We start from the raw sequence: 16,253 nt of genomic DNA, 5'->3' as shown, positions 1-16,253 counted from the left end.
GGCCAACTTGCAAGCGATGTCGTTGGGTCAAGCATCCGAGAGGATATTCCGCCACTTCTCCGCCAAACGGTCCCCCGCATTGTCGGCGTTGCTGGCCGCCAACTCCAGACCGCATGCGGATGAATCCACTTTTTTGCCAACGGCCACGCGGTTTGACACCTGCATATGCTGTTTGCGAGAGTGATCGAATCACACGGTGCCATTCCCGACGCCATGGAAGCAGGACGCCGACTCCGATCCCGACGGATTCGAGTCAGCCCCTCCAAGATTAAGAGAGGACCAGGGCCGTTGTGCCGTCCACCAAGGCAACAAGGCTATCTGTTTTACCCCATGTTGCGTGGGCTGATGGTGGCCGCGCCCGGAGTGGCCCGACCAAGGAGATCGGTCGGATGAGGAGGAGGAGGGAGACAGGCAGGGGGGCCCGGGAGACAAAGAAGGCGACGGTTGGAAAGCTCCAGGTTTTCCCCTCATCATGCAAGTGTTCTCCATCTTTCCTCGGACGGTGATCCTCCGCGCATCCGGGGCCTCGCCGTTCATGGCGTTGCATTTCTCCTGGATACGACACGCCTCGCCTCGCACGCAGCTTGCCCACCAACAATTGACGAGCATTCCGCCCTTTGCCCCTTGCGCGGGTTCTCCTCACGGAAAGAGACCGGCCACTCGACCCCTCACTTACGTTCTGCAGCCTAGCCCCCCTCCCCATGGTTGATGCTGAGCCTGTTAGTCGATCCTCTCTCTGTCTCTCTCTATCTTCATCTTCCAACTGTGAATAGCCGTCACTCGAACTAGTACTAACCGGCCTCCTTCCCTGTAACATCTGAGGGCCTACGTGAGCAACCATAGAGAGAGTGTAGGGTGTTCCTATCACGAAGACAAAGCTCGAGACCCTTGAACGTTGAACGAGCGAGAGAGCCTGATCTACGAGATGCGTCGTGAGGGGAACTTGAAGGCGAGCGCTGTCCTATTGTGCCTCGCCACCGCATGCGTGTCGGTCCACGCCCAGCAGTGGGACTGGGGTGAGCTTGGGGTAGGTTGCATTTCCATCTACTTTCGACTCGATACTACTGGGGGGCCGGCCGCCGGATGGGATGGGATCTTGGGCGGATGGAGATGATGTTGTAAATGCGCATGCATCCCCGATATGCGTTTGTCTATATGAACCCCTCCACCCGGCGTCTAACCCTCAAGATTCCCATCCCACCGGCTCAGCCTCTCTATCCAGCCGCCGGCCAAGTCCACTTCGGGAATCAAGAGTCCAGAGAACAGTGGTGATAACCAGGGACAACCCTCTCCCTTTAAGCAGACCTGCCATAGACCCCTCCCCGCCGACCTTTTCGCGATGCGCTCCGCGCACCTCCTGCCGGCCTCCCTAGCGGGCCTCGGCCTGTCGCGGACGGCGGCGGCGCTCGTGAGCCGCGACGGCGTGACGGGGCGCCTCCCAGCGCTGGGGTGGAACTCGTGGAACGAGTACGGCTGCGACATCAACGAGACGGTGTTCCTGACGGTGGCGCAGCACATGGTGGACTACGGGCTCAAGGACCTCGGGTACGAGTACGTCAACATCGACGACTGCTGGAGCGACAAGGTGCTGCGGCGCGACAACGCGACCAAGGAGATCGTGGTGGACGCGGTCAAGTTCCCGCGGGGCATCAAGTACGTGGCGGACCGGATCCACGCGATGGGGTTGAAGGTCGGGATCTACAGCGACGCGGGTGAGTTTGTCCGTTGCGTAACCGATACCATGATGAACGTGTGTGTGTGTGTGTGTGAAACAGAGAGAGAGAGAGAGAGAGAGAGAGAGAGAGAGAGAGAGAGAGAATGCTGTGTGGTCTAGTGTTTAGTCTTACGGCAAAGCTCTGACATGATCATCACAGGAACATCCACCTGCGGCGGATTCGAGGGATCGTTAGGTTACGAGGAGATTGACGCCGCGACGTTTGCGAAATGGGGTATCGACTGTAAGCTGGTCACCGCACGGTCACTCATCATATTCATCCCTTTCACATTTACCCCTTGCATCTCCCTGGGCTTCACCCAATTACCAGGACCCGTTACTGAACTTAACCCCCCTTGGCAGATCTCAAATACGACAACTGCAACGTGCCCAAGGAGTGGTTCGATGACTGGAAATACGTGCCCGAGCTCTGGCTCGGCGGGCCCCCCAACGAGAACCAGGACAACGGCGACCCGGTCAACTCCAAGACGGGCAAACCCGCGCCGGCGGGGTATGACTGGTCGACGTCGGTGACGGCGGAGCGGTACCGGCTCATGCGCGACGCGCTGCTCGCGCAGGAGCGCACAATCCAGTACTCCCTCTGCGCCTGGGGCCACGCGCACGTCGAGGCCTGGGGCAACGAGACGGGCCACAGCTGGCGCATGTGGGGGGACATCTACCCGGAGTGGTACGGCCAGCACCAGTGGTCGTGGGGCCTGATGCCTATCCTCAACCACGCCGCATTCTGGAGCGGGCCGGACGTCAACGGGTTCTGGGGCCACGGCGACTGGGACATGCTCGAGGTCGGCAACGGCAACCTGACGTACGAGGAGAGCCGGAGCCACTTCGCGTTCTGGGCGGCGCTCAAGAGCCCGCTGATCATCGGGACGAAGCTCGAGGGGATCCGGCCCGAGATCCTGGCGATCCTGGCGAACCGCGAGCTCGTGGCGTTCAACCAGGACCCGGTGTTCGCCGGGGCGGCGCAGCCGTATAAATGGGGCATCAACCCGGACGGGGCGTGGAACTTGACCCACCCGGCCGAGTTCTGGGCCGGCGAGTCGGTCAAGGGCACGCACGTGTTCGTGCTCAACACGCTGGCGGGCACGGAGGAGAAGGCGATCGCGTTCGCGGACGTGCCGGGGCTGGAGGCTGGGAAGAGGTACGCCGTGCACGACATGTGGACGGGCGAGGACCTGGGCGTGTTCGAGGGCGAGGTCAGGGTCGAGCTCAAGAGCCACGACACGGCGGCGTTGAGGATCAATGAGGTCAAGTGCGTACCCAGACCGGCGCGTGCGTGAGGGAGGTTTGGCTGTAGAGGGTTCGGGATAGGGGGGGGGGGGGGGGGAGGGGGGGATGGACTGAATGGTGAACCGGTTGTGGAGGACAGAGCTCGTGGAGATTCCAACCGCCCCCCTGGATGCAAGGGATGAAATACTTCAGCTGTCATTGTCAATAGTCTTGATGGACCGACCACACACCCCAACCCCTTCCCCGTTCGAGAAGACGAAGAAGAACCGGATTTTCCGAGTGGGATGTCAGTCAGTAGTAAAGTGACAACAATTAAAGTAACAATATTGTTCTGGTCTCTTCACTACCAGCACCCCGGCCCGGCCAGCAACGCAACTTGATCTCTCATTTTGATGAAAACAGCCCGTCCACATGCCAGAACAGTCCAACCCCCTTCCCCGGTGAGGCTATTCCCAAAATCCCTCGCCACGCGCCTCCCCCACCCCGCCGAGCTCGCAAATTCATATTACATCACGTTCCCTCGCCCCTTGGTACCATATTCCTTCCCGGCCTGTTTTCTGTGGTTCTCTATCCTCTGAAGAAATTGCGGAGGGGGGGGGGGGGGGACCCGGCCTGTGGACGCACGCGGTTCTCTCTCCCTTTTCTGGGCCTTCCATTGGAATGCATTCCCTGGGGTGACGGGGGGATGGCAACCCATTCCACGCAGCCAGATTAGCCTGAGACCACCCGCCATCGCCGGGGCTTTTCCTGCCAACTAAACAAACCCAGAACCATCGTCACGGGCGGCGGGTCGCGTGGGAAAGTAGATGATAGCAGGGCCATTCTGGGCAATGGAGCCAGCCATCCTTCCGCCTCGTACGCAGCCTAGGAGTCGCCTTCATCTCGCGTCTTGTGATATTACCACGACCGTGCTGTTGTTGTTGTTGTTCCTGCTGGTGCTGATGCTGCTGCTGGTGCTGCCTCTCTTCTCAACCTTCGCTTGACTCTGGTCCCACGTTTCCTGTATTGGCTTCCATTCTTCCCCGGCTTGTTTACATACACACACTACCAGTTGACCGAGCTGCCTTCCTGAGACGTCTTTCCTTTGCCATACTCTCGAGCCTCTCCTCTTACTCCGATCCCTACTCCATCACATACGTACACACACGCACACACACACACATTCACACCCAGCGACACACTTACACAGCAGTCTGGAGGAAGTAGGGAGAAGGCCGACTGCAAGTGACAACCATTATCGGCCCTCCTTTACACCATGAGAGATCCTGGCCGCGGTCTCATCGCCCCGAATACCGCCGTAGTCTCTTGGATACCGCCTCGATCGCCGCTTCGAACGTGAGGCAGCTAGCCGCCTGATCACGACCAACCCCGTTTTCCAGCCTACCCCGTCGTGTCATGTCGCGCCTGTTCCTGCTCGCCCGCGAAGATTCAGAGGGAGGAAGCGGCGGCGGTGGTGGCGGCGGCGTGATGACGTTGCCTATCCTCCTCGCCGTCGCCATCGGGGGCGGCGTGCTCCTCTTCATATGCCTCGCCTACCTCCTCATCGCCCTCGCCGGCCGTCGCCACCGCAGGGTAGCCCGCACCCGCTCCGCGACGCCGGGCGTCAGACTCGACCTCGAATCGGAAGGCGGCTCGATCCGCACGCCCAGCCCGCTGCCGCGCCCGCGCCGCCTGACGAAGCAGAAGCCCGGCGAGACGTACGCCGACATGGCCGAGATCCAGGGCAAGCCGTACCGCTCGCTCTCGTCCCTCATGTTGCCGCGGGGCAAAACTTTCGGCGGCGGCCACGACGAGGACGCTGGCGGGTACCAGCGCGGCGGACACATCCGGAGGAACAACAGCTGGATCGACGAGGACGCCATCCACGGGCCGCGGGTGCAGAACGACGGTAAGAGGCTGAGCATCCGGGACAGCTTCATTCTGCGCACGCCCACGCTGCCGGACCTGTTCGGCCATCACGGGCACAAGGAGGACGGCGACTTCCGACACGACCACACCAACTACCCGCTCCAGCAACCCCGTCCCGTCAGCCTGCCTGCGCAGCGCAGCCACGCCCCGCGGATGCCGTTGCCGCGGACGGCTTCGTACGAGCTCGCCGAGAAACTGGCCGCCGCCGCGAGAGGCGGCGTGCCCCCGAGCCCGCAGACCTTTCAGCAGGGGCCGCCGGGACCTCCGGGTCAGCGTCCGGTGCCGTTGCAGCGGCTGCGGCACAAGACGACCGAGTCGGACCTCGCCGAGATCCTGCGGTCGACGGAAGAGAGGCTGCAGAACGGAACGCCCAGCAACAGCAGGCCGGCAACCCGGCAGCGGGCAGCGTCGGCGTCGGCGGGATCGAGCATCAAGACCCAGCAGGCGTCGCCAACCAAGTCGCATTCACCAGCCAAGGCCCAGTCGTCCGTCAGGTCCCTCTCACCTGAGAAGAACCAGTCACCGGCCAGGTCGCAGTCTTCCCTGAAGAGCCAAATGATCACCCACGTCGGCCACGCGTTGGACGTGGATGCCCAACGCGTTACGACCTCCCGCACGCCCAGTCCGTCTAAGCGTATGGTCGCCGTCCCGATGCTCGCGGCGACCCCGGCGCACCAACACAGGCGAAATATCTCGCAGTGTTCGGCCAACTCCGACGCAGACAGCTTGTTTGGCGAGACGACCCCCGAGGTCGAGCACACCCAGCCTACGGGGCTGTCGAGCCCGAGCAGGCGGTCGGACAGCAACTCCCCGACGAAGCCCACCGAGAACGGCGAGTCGGTAGAGTCGCCCGGCAGCGACGCCTCGTCGTCGTTGTCGACCCTGTACAGCGTCAACGAACCGGAGGACGACAGCAAGACGGGCGGCACGAGAAAGCCGGAGGGCATCGTCCGCGGCCGGAAACCAAGGGGCCTCGTAATCGACACGCAAATATCCGACCCGTTCGTGACATCGGGACCGCCGGAAGTGCCCTTGAGGAGCCCGAAGCGCCAATCGTCTAGTCTGCCGCCGCTACGACGCCTCACGCCGCCCGAGCAGGACGTGGTGAAGGAGACGATCGTCTACGCGCCCTTCCACTCAAGGTCCGCCAGCAACTCGCCGGTGCCGAGGCCGCTGGACGTGGTGAAGCGCGGCAACGTCGCCGCCGGCCAGAGCCAGCCGCATGACGCGCTCACGATGTACCCGTCCGACATGGCCCCGTCTCCCGAGACTGTCCAGCCCAAGAGCGTCACGTCAATGAAGCCAGTGTTCCTCGTCTCAAGCACGAGCGTCGGCAGCATGCAGGCCACCCCGGGCACGTCTCCCGAGGACAACTGCCGACCGCCGAAGCCCGGCAACAACAACAACAACAACAACAACAACAACAACAACAACAACAACAACAACAACAACAACAACAACAACAACAACAGGCTGACTTTCGGCCAGAAGGGCACCGTCCTGCCGCCGCCTCTGGACTTGAGGCCAGGCCAGGGGTCGCCGAACCGCGAAGCCGTGGTGATGGGCAGTCCGGAATCGCTACTGCGCGGCCGCACCCCTCCGACAACACGCAGCGGTTCGGGATCCCGTACGCCGACCTCGCCGACACGGAGGCCTTTGCCCAGCCCCGACCTCTCGACCGGGTCTCCCACGCCCCGGCGACACAAGAGACGCGGCCTGGCCAGTCCGATCCGAGACCGCGCGCTTTCCCGACAGCCGCAGATCAAGGAAAATCGCGTGCTCTCCAGCTCCGAATACCCCTCTATCGTGCTGAAGCCGGCCGCCTCGCCTAAGCGGAACTCGTCTCACCGGGACTTCGCCGTCATGGGGCTCCAGTCGACCGTAGCGCAGCTCCGACGGATGAACAGTCAGATGAGCACCTTTAGCGCCGGCTCCTCTGTGTCGGACCCGGAGAGCCCGACGCTACCGAACCTGCGCGGTGGCGGCTTCAGCCCGGACAGGAGCAACAGCCGCGTGAGCAAGATGGGCCGTCAGAACTACCTCTCCCTGGGCGCGAGTCCGAAGTCGAGGAGGAGCACGCGCTTGTCCATCCGGTCGGCCAGGAACTCCATCGCCGTACTCAAGGGGCGACCGGGGGCGAACAAGCACCTCGATTCGCTGCGGGTAGCGGTCGAGGAGAAGGAGGCGGAGGCGAGAGAGGGCTCGCTGATCAGGGGGCCACGACCTCTCATCCTGACACCCAGGAGGGCCGGGAGAGGATCACCGGGGCAGACGGACGCGGCGACAGACAGTCCCACGCGGCGGAGAACGGCCCATATCGACGGGGGGGACCAAAAGCACTTGGAGAAGGCCAGCAAACGCAACGGTGTTTATGACAGCACGGCCGTGTTGGACATGTATCCCAAAGACGCTCGTCTACTGAGCTCTCCGAAGAGTTCTGCGGCTGCTGGAACCAAGAGGCGCAGCCCAAGCACGAGGATTTGAGTTTTCCTCATATACCATTGTTTTTTCTCCTTTGTCACCTGGCGACACTTTAACGATTCGAGATGCTGCAACTAGCGGGTAGTGTTTCTGGGCCGAGGGCTCTTCTTAAGTCGAGTACGGCGTCATTGTAATATCTAGTAGATCATTAGCCACCTGACAGATGTCACCATCACTCAAATCAAATGTATTCAGACAAGACGTGGAGCGGCTGGTCGAAAGCCTGTCGGCGCCTCGAAAGCCACAGTGGAATCGAAGGCCTCTTTAGAAACGAGTAGCTGAAAATGTGGTGTCCCTACCTCGGTTTTTTATTGAACCCGGGCCCTATCCATGGTATCAAGTCGTTCCTCGTCAGTTCCTTTCTTCTACGCCCACTGTCCCGTCCACACACGTCATGACTCGCCCACGCGCGGACGCTTGTTGTCGGGATCGTCATGACCGTTCACGCCGTCGTTGACCTCATCGTGTCCTCGAACACGCCCGGCGCCCTCGCCCAGCTCGCCTCCTTCCGCGTCCACCTCTCCATCCTCCTCAGCGCCGTTCTGGCCGATCCAGTTGCCGTCGGCATCAAAGTGCTCGTGCACGTTCTCCGCCGTGATCCAGCCGCCGCTGCCTGGGAACGCGGGGGGCAGGCCGCCGTCGTGGGCGCCGTACAGAACTCCGGTATAGCCTTCGACGGGCTCATGCTCGCGCTCGCCCTCGAAGACGATGCGGCCGTCCTCGTCGTCGTCCTCCTCGTCGACAGGGTCGGGGTGCAAGTCGGAGCAGGCCGAGATGGCGTCGTAGAACTTCTGGATATCGGCCTGGGGGCTGCCGGCCGTCAGGGCGGGGATGAGGGTCAGGTCGATCGTCTCAAAGTCGTCGTCGCCGTCGCCGCCGTCGCCGAGCTGCAGCTGCATCCAGATGGCCTGGAGAGGGGTTCCCTCGGCGGTGGTGCCGACTTGCTTTACCGCGTGGATGGAAATGGAGGGATAGGGGATCTCGACACCCGCGCCTTGTGCAGCGGAGAAGACGGTGAAGTTCCTGTGCGACGGGTGTCAGCGGGAGTCATCGAACGACGCTTCGGGGGGGGGTTGAACGACGGGACGGGGAGGACGGGCTTACTCTGACGTGACAAAGACGGAAACCAGCTGCTCGACCAGCTCCTCGGAGAGTTCTCTCAACGTGGTGCCCTCAGGGGCAGAGGCGGCGGTCGCGACGTCCGCAGGGAAGACAGCCAAGCTGCCCTTCTGCGAGGCCGGGATCCAAGCCTTTGCGCCGTCGAGGTGGAAGTGTAGGACGGGCTTTCCGCCGAAGAAGGTCTCGGGGGTTTGAGCCTGGTGCTCCTCGATGGGGATAAAGTCCCCGAGGGAAGGCGGAGAGCGGATTGTCGTGGGCAACATGGTGATGATGTGAAAGAGGTCCTGCAAAGGACTCTGCTTGTGTTGTGCTGTTAAGCCGCTCATGGTGGGGGAAGGGGGGGGAGATTTTGGGGTGTGTCTTGAAGCTGGAGAAAGGAAAGCTCTTATCGCTATCACCACGTGATATGAGCAAGCTGGACAACCCAGGCTGACATAACTCTATCTTATCGGAATAAGGAAGGCGGTCAAGGAATCATTGGTCAGATAGGAGGTCATTGTCCCCACTGATCGCGCTAAATGCACTAATTGCGCTCGGAGGCGTCTGAGCCCTGAACTAAGCACCGAGCTTCCCCGCCGATATTCCCCACGAGCACCACTAATGTCACCCTGCCGCATCTTGGATCTGCCAACGGGGGATTCTTACGTACTGCCGACTTCACTCACTCACTCACTCACTTACTCATCCACTGTGCGTCGCGGGGACGACGGGATCCTTCGCATCTCTGCCACTTCATTCTCTGCGCTTTCGGACCTTCCGAGCCTCAGGCAACTCTCAAGTTTGGGGAAGACTTCTGCTACACATTGAACCGAGCTTGTACGGCCTTCGAAGCGGCGTGTTTGGTCCCGTCCTCTCTTTTCTCTCTCTGATTCCGTCTCTCTGTCGTCTCTCTCCTTTGCCCACTGACGCTTACATACCAAGAAGGCGAGGCTCCTTGTTCCATCATGTATAACAACCGTACGTACTGCCTTTCTCCCAATATTCCACCCTCGTCGGCGATTGCCATGATACTGACCGACTCCGCCCAGGCTCCCATCCGCTCCTCGAGCAGGTCCCCCTGACCGTCTCCCCCTTCATCTCGCTCCCCGCCGCCACGACACTCTCATACAATTACAAGGCCATGCCCTCGGCCCTGCCACCCTCCGCGACGGGAGTCCCAGCAGCCGTGACGGATGACGCGGCAGCCGCGGCGGGGGGGAACAACGGCGGCGGCGGCGACGGATCTTCCAACAACAAGCCCAAGTACGTCATCTCGCAGTCCGGCCACGCCGCACACCCGGACGACATCATCGCCTCGTGCCGCGCGCTGCAGGCACACATCACCAAGATGCAGGAGGACGCCGAGCGCGACCTGCGCGCGCTCGAGACCAGGATACAGGAGCGCGAGCTCGCCGAGAAGAGGAGGGTCGCGCCCGGGTGGCTGGACAGCGAGGCGCGCATTCTGGAGCCTGAGAGGGCCGGCGGCGGAGGTTCCGAGGCCGAGGAGGCGGCGGCGGCAGCGGCGGCGGCGAGAGAGACATCGGCCGTGGCGGGGACGAGCGAGATGCCCTTGAACGACCAGGGGGCGGAGTTGGACCGCGTGTTTGGGGGTTTGAGCATGAAATAGAGCGAGCGCATGGGGGCGGGAGGGCTGTTTCTCTTTTTATTGACATTCTTCTACTACTGGCGTTGGGCAAACTGCGCTATTTTCCGTCCTGGGACTTACATATTATCCGCACTTCTGTTATGATAGATCGGACTCTACCAGAGCTCATGCTGAATGCATTTATTTCTTTTTTTCTTTCTTGGCTGTCCATGTTCAAGCCGAGGGCCAAAATGTCACTTCTCGGTTTCGATTCTGGGCCCCGGATGATGAACCGCTTTTGACAGCCACGCGGATGTCAATCTCCCAAGACATCAAGACATCTCACAGCATTGCAGGGTTCCGGCACTAACTGTCACGCGCACCTTCGATCGGCTCTCATTGGTTTGATAAATATTATTTTTCTAGCAATATATTCACGAACACTTCAACGGTGACGAGGGAAACACCCACTACCCTACGATGACTCAAAAGTCAAACACGTCGGCGGCGCTCTTCTTGCTCCACTGGTGCACCAGCTTGTCGCCCGAACGGTGCTTCTCCCGGAAGAGGGCCTCCGTCAGGTACTTGTACAGCCAGATGCTGGCGCCGTTGTAGACGATGCTGTGGTCGCTGTCGGTGAAGGTCAGCCAGTTCATCTTGGACTGCGGCACACCGGCGCCGACGAGCAAGTCGATGAGGGCGGCGGCGTTCTGGTAGTGGACGTTGTCGTCGCCGGTGCCGTGGAGGATGGTGAACTCGCCCGCCAGGTTCTTGAAGCCGTCGGGCTTGCGGACGGCCGTCTCGTTGTACCCCTCCTCGTTCGCCTCCAGCGTCTTCATGTAGCGCTCCGTGTAGAGCGAGTCGTAGAAGCGCCAGTCGCTGACGGGGGCGACGATGAGGCCCGACGTGAAGACGCCCGAGTCGGCCTCGAGGACCTTGGCGGCGAGGTAGCCGCCGTAGGACCAGCCAAAGATGCCGATCTTGCTGGCGTCGACAAAGGCGTTGCGCGCCGCCAGCTCCTTGGCGGCCCAGATCTGGTCGAGGGGCTCGAGGCGGCCGAGGTGGCCGGCGACGGTCGATCGGAAAGCGCGGCCCTTGAAGCCTGTGCCGCGGTTGTCGACGGTGTAGGTGATGTACTCGAGCTCCGGGTTGGAGGCGATGAAAGCGCGCCAGTTGATGGACTGGTAGCGCTTCGTCACCTCCTGGGCGCCGGGCCCGCCGTAGGGGGTGAAGAGGGCCGGGTACTTCTTGGAGGGGTCGAAGTTGGCGGGCAGGCGCTGCATGACGTTGAGGGTGTAACCGTCGGGGTGCTCGAGCTCGAAATACGTGATGTTGGGCAGCTTGTACTCCTGCAGGCGGGCGACGAGGGCGTCGTTGCTCGTTACGGTCCGGATGGGTTGGGTCGAGTTGACGGCGTAGAGCTCCTGGTAGGGGACGTTGGGGCCCTGGTAAGTCAGGATGTAGTAGCCGGCTGAGGAGGAGAAGGAGGCGCTCCAGAAGCCGGCGACGGTGTCGTCGACGAGGGCCTTCTTGCGGCCGGACGGGTACGAGACGGAGTAAAGGTGGCGCTCGGTGCTGTGGTGCTCAGTAGAGAGGTAGTAGATGAGTTGTCGCTTCGTGTCGACCTTGAGCACGGCCGAGACCTCCCAGTCACCGCTGGTCAGCGCGATGGGGCTGCCGCCGTTGACCGGGTAGAGGTACAGGTGGTTCCAGCCGGACTCGTCCGAGAAGTCGAGGAAGTAGGCGTCGGTGGAGTTCTGGAGGGGGCCGATGTACTGGATGGCCAAGTTGTTGTCGAGCCACCCGTCGGAGCCGTCACGCTCCCGGATGACCTTGGAAGCGTAGCCCTCGACGTCGACGCGGACCAGCTTCTCCCGGTCCTGGACGCGGTTGAAGGCGCGGTAGATAACGCTGGAATGGCCCGTGGTCAGCCACTTGACCTCGCCAACGACGAGGTCGTCGGCAGGGAACGCGTCGATGGCGACGGGGGTCGTCTCCTGGGTGGTGAGGTCAAGGAGCGTCAGCGCGACAGTCGGGTTCTTGCTGCCGACCTTGGGGTAGCGCAGGTCCAGCTCGACGGGGTAGGGCGGCGCGACCTTCTGATTGTCCATGAAGTAGGGGATGGTGAAGGTGTCGACGCCCGTCTCATTGAAGCTCAGATAGGCAAGATATTCGCCGTCAGGGGAAAACCACAGCGTGCTTCTGTCGCCGAAGATCTCTTCCTCGTAGACCCAGTCAGGCACGCCGTGGAACAGGTCGGGGCCGCCGTCTTTTGTGATCTGGGAGATGGAACCATTCCTGCTGAGGAACAGGTTGTTGTTGCGCACAAAGGCCTGGGCGAGTGTGAGTAGTGGTTCTGGGTTTGGTCCTGGGTCTGGAGTGGATTTGGACTGGTGCAGTGGAGGAAAGCTGGCAAGACTTACAATGGCATCGCCGACGGGGGCAAACTCGGCGTACTGAATATCACCCACCTGGTCCTTGACCAAGGGCTCAAGCAGGCCGGACTCGACGTCGAGGATGGAGTAGTCGGCAAAGTACGAGTGGCGGTACTGCTTCGTGGAGTTGGTGGCGAAGAGGACCTTTTTCAGATCAGGACGGATCCAGTACTCGGCGTAGTCGGGGATCTTGTCCGCGGCCACAAAGGTCTCGGTGGAGCCCGAAATGATGTTCTCGATGACGAGGCTTTTGTTGGAGACGGAGATGAAGCTCCCGTCTTGAGCGCCCGACAGCCAACTGACAGACCGGGAGCTGGCGCCGAATTGCGGGGAGACGACGGTCTCGTTCCACGTCACGATACGGTCGCCGCCGCCCACGGGCTGGTGTGGCGGGCGAGGCGGGTCGATGGCGGCAGTCGCGCGCAGCAGCAGGGCCGCGGTGACGGCTTGGAGGAGCTGGCGAGCCATCTCTGATGTCTGCGTGGGTTTGGGTCTGCTCACTGGTATTCGTCAGGGAATCCCTGGCGCAAGAGAGGACGGGGCGGGCGGACGGAGGCAGGAATCGGAAGAGACGCGGGCGAAGATGGTTGCGAGAGGAGCAGTCCATAACTTTATAGCTCTGTCTGTCTCTGCCTTTTCTCAAGAGGGGTCGAACGGGGACCATGCAATCCATGCAATCGACGACGCAATCAACCATGCGGGCTGGCGTTGCAGTGGGACGGTACGACGGCTCACTGGCCCAGTGCTTGTTGTTCAGTTGGAGTCGGTGATTGTATCTTGTGTTCGGATGCCAAGAGCGCATGATGGAGCTTCATCGGCCCTGGCTCATCTGTCCATGCCCTCTTGCCGTCCATCGGTCTCGGCGGCCGTTGTGAGTGGTTGAGGCTTAAATTGTTGGAGCAGACGAACTCCATGGGTCCGACAACGACCTGCCCGAGTTGGTCTGATGGCTGTCCATACCAAGACCCGGAATTGACGACATGGAGACCTCGGAGAGGGTCATCGGTTGGTAGTTGCTGTTGGGGAGTGAAGGGGAGAGGAAATAAAAAAAAAACACAAAGTGAGGAAGCGAAGCCAAGACTTCCTTTTCGGGAAGGTTACACTTGAATCGGAGTAAGTGTGACGGCTCGGTGGATCATCTCAGGCGTAGGACGCCGGGGGAGGATCGGTCAAGAGCCGTTCTGTGAGTCCGGCCTCCCCATCGCCGAGGACATGGCGTCGGTATTTGGCGACGGGAGGATTCGGAGCACGCGGCGGAGGATTTGCCGCCTGTCAAATACCGCTCAATTTCCCTTGCATCGTAGTGTTGTGCAGATGGAGTCGGCTCATCTTACTCCTTGTCTACTTATCTCACTCGCTGATTCTCACTCACTGATTCCCACTGGGGCTCACTCACTGAGCGGGGCTCACTCACCAACAAGCTCAGCACAACTCATGTGAGACAGACTTCATGGACTCTCTTGACAAATATGTCTTTAAATCACCATCACTCTCCCACCATGTCCGAGTAAAATCCCTTTGCGAGTTCAGCCAGTTCCATCGGCTCCGAGCTCATTTCAGACAAATATTTATGGAACATTATCCCAACCCGCAGCTATCAATTTGGCAGCACCACGAACACTTAGAAGGGTCCTGGACTCCTGCCCCCCTTCTCTTATCAACTCGATTTTCCACATTCTATACATACACTCCTGCACATTCGTACGGAGGTTTAATCCCTGACTCGGTTTTATGTCAGATTGACTCGGTATGTTGTAGGTTCTGTATTAAAAGGCAGGGTAGACCGTCTCGTCGAAGAAGAGCGGCTGCAGACTGCAAAATGGAGATAGTTCCAGAATCACCCCTTGTATTCTTAAATCTGTACCAACAGAGTTCTATTCTGATATATCCAACAACTGACAATAATCCTGCTGGAACTGCCTCGTCGCCAACGACTGGTTCTCCGGCGTGAGTGGCTGCCCTGGACCATTATGGACCTGTCAAGACTCTCAATGCGGTTGGCCTTTCTTTCGAAGAAACAATGTAACTCTGCGTGTAAGACCTGAAAAAGTGGAGGAGGTTGTTTGCTCCTGTTCCCTCGTTACCATTTCATCAAAGCCGGAGCACACAAAGCTGGTTGCGTCCTTCTATCCTGCTGTCAGATGGGCTCAATCGTCCTTTTGCGCAACTTGCTGGCATTTTTTGCCAATTCAGTACATTTTTCTAAGCTTCCTAATCACGTAACCAAAAATGATCCCACTGGAAATATGCCAATCTCGAATGAGAACTTGAGATTAGCAAGAAGATGTTGCAAACGAGGAAACGAAATGCTGCGAGAAAAAGAAAAGATCAAACCCCGAATAAGCACAAACCAAGACCCTTGCTGATTTCCTAGGTAGGAAAGGATTTCCCGGACCAAGCGCTGGGTACTTTCATAGCATTTCCACTTATGGAGCCCCGAAAGAAGATCTCTCTTCTCTCTCCCTTTTTCCAGCCTAGTAAGGTACGGCAGTGATAATGAGGCAACCAATATCTTCTAGCCTCATTATCTCGCGCTGCTTCGAAATTCAATACGCCATATGCAACGTTTGGGGAATGTGACACAGGGGTCCATAACCTCGCGTTAGTTTAAAGAACATGGAGCGACCTCCCTCGTTGTGACTTGCGCGCCGCTGGAAAACTCCCCACTCGTAGAACTGGAATGGTGGAATGGTGGAAGGGCTGAGAGAACAGGATGGTGCCATGGGCGCCCGTTCAAATGTTTTACACATTTGTCATGTTCCAGACATTGTGTTCAGCTTACCCCCAGAATGGAACATGCTTCGGAATCCGGCGAAGAAGCTTTGACGGCAGTTGAGATTGCTTTTCAGCCGTCTTGCTACCAGAACTTTCAACGCCATTGAAGAAACATGGGCTGAGGTTGAAGATTTATGGGAACCTTGCCTGAGTCCTCTTGGCCAGGGACGGGACCAGGACCAAGAAATATAGCCCCCCCACACTAGGTATGTCCCTTGGAGAGACATGTCTCTCGCCACAGTTGCCGTTTCTTACCTCCCATTTCGCTGTCGTACGCTTCTCAGGAACTAAAGGCATTAGACATGTGCGTCGCCGCCTCCCTCTTTAGAGACAACTTAGCAAGCAAACGGTCCCAGCAACACAGCCCATGCGCTCAGTCTTATTTTTTTCGATTCCGTGTAGCCTATGCGGTTGCTTGCGTACTGCTGGGGGATCTCTGTGAGACATCGTCGAGTACGAACCCGAGGCCAAGAATTCTCCCCCCCCCACCATCACGGAAGCCAGGGATGGTGCTTCCCCGGACCACACTTTGGTCGAGGGGCCTCCCTGCTGGGCCATCACATCGCTGCTTTGGGTGAAAGGATCGACGAGGGGGGGGGAACCCGGGTCATCTACGATTGGACATCGCCTATCGCCCCATGGGAGCACCTTGGTCCAAGCATCAATTTCGGATTTGACCTGCGTTGCAACTCCAATCATGTCAATCATATCATGAGCCGTTGGTCCTTCAAATCCGTCTCAATGATATCTCAAGTACACGCACTTCATTCCCTCACACTAGGACGCCCGCAGCCAAAAACAAAACATGAGACAGCGTTATTAGTCTCCTCCCTTTCCCCCTCCAAAAACGTTTGTGTGTTCAGCCGAAAGAATCCGGCCTGCCAACCGTCGTTCCGGAACGGCGAGAAAGAAAAAACACCAGACGCCAGCCATCCTTGTCGGCTGTCCAGGCACTCCTGCAGCACAGGTCAATAAATCCGAACCCTGGTCGTTGTCGAACCTCGGGGCC

At 59.6% G+C, this 16,253-nt stretch overlaps 5 protein-coding genes across 5 annotated transcripts; 3 read left to right on the top strand and 2 right to left on the bottom strand.

The window, feature by feature from the left end:
• Nucleotides 1–925: 925 nt before the first annotated feature.
• CH63R_03847 (Alpha-galactosidase) lies at nt 926–3,260 on the top strand (the record flags this gene model as incomplete). The annotated part of the gene is made up of 5 exons (XM_018298822.1): nt 926–1,027; nt 1,304–1,712; nt 1,875–1,949; nt 2,078–3,008; nt 3,218–3,260. The coding sequence occupies 5 exons, from the start codon at nt 926–928 to the stop codon at nt 3,258–3,260; spliced, it is 1,560 nt and encodes a 519-aa protein (XP_018160068.1).
• A 1,097-nt stretch (nt 3,261–4,357) lies between these two features.
• On the top strand, nt 4,358–7,354 carry CH63R_03846 (Alpha-galactosidase; the record flags this gene model as incomplete). Its single annotated transcript, XM_018298821.1, has 1 exon — nt 4,358–7,354. The coding sequence occupies one exon, from the start codon at nt 4,358–4,360 to the stop codon at nt 7,352–7,354; it is 2,997 nt and encodes a 998-aa protein (XP_018160067.1).
• A 389-nt stretch (nt 7,355–7,743) lies between these two features.
• CH63R_03845 (Fpd1 benzoylformate decarboxylase) lies at nt 7,744–8,796 on the bottom strand (the record flags this gene model as incomplete). The annotated part of the gene is made up of 2 exons (XM_018298820.1): nt 7,744–8,374; nt 8,456–8,796. The coding sequence occupies 2 exons, from the start codon at nt 8,794–8,796 to the stop codon at nt 7,744–7,746; spliced, it is 972 nt and encodes a 323-aa protein (XP_018160066.1).
• A 618-nt stretch (nt 8,797–9,414) lies between these two features.
• CH63R_03844 (uncharacterized protein) lies at nt 9,415–10,076 on the top strand (the record flags this gene model as incomplete). The annotated part of the gene is made up of 2 exons (XM_018298819.1): nt 9,415–9,427; nt 9,499–10,076. 2 exons carry the CDS (start codon nt 9,415–9,417, stop codon nt 10,074–10,076), a joined length of 591 nt encoding a protein of 196 aa, XP_018160065.1.
• Nucleotides 10,077–10,519: 443 nt separating this feature from the next.
• Nucleotides 10,520–12,937, bottom strand: CH63R_03843 (Extracellular dipeptidyl-peptidase dpp4; the record flags this gene model as incomplete). Its single annotated transcript, XM_018298818.1, has 2 exons — nt 10,520–12,367; nt 12,458–12,937. 2 exons carry the CDS (start codon nt 12,935–12,937, stop codon nt 10,520–10,522), a joined length of 2,328 nt encoding a protein of 775 aa, XP_018160064.1.
• Between the last annotated feature and the right edge of the window lie 3,316 nt (nt 12,938–16,253).

The sequence above is a fragment of the Colletotrichum higginsianum genome, chromosome 3, assembly GCF_001672515.1.
Source record: "Colletotrichum higginsianum IMI 349063 chromosome 3, whole genome shotgun sequence".
NCBI classification, from domain to species: domain Eukaryota; kingdom Fungi; phylum Ascomycota; class Sordariomycetes; order Glomerellales; family Glomerellaceae; genus Colletotrichum; species Colletotrichum higginsianum.
This window is presented reverse-complemented; position numbering and strand designations above follow the sequence as displayed.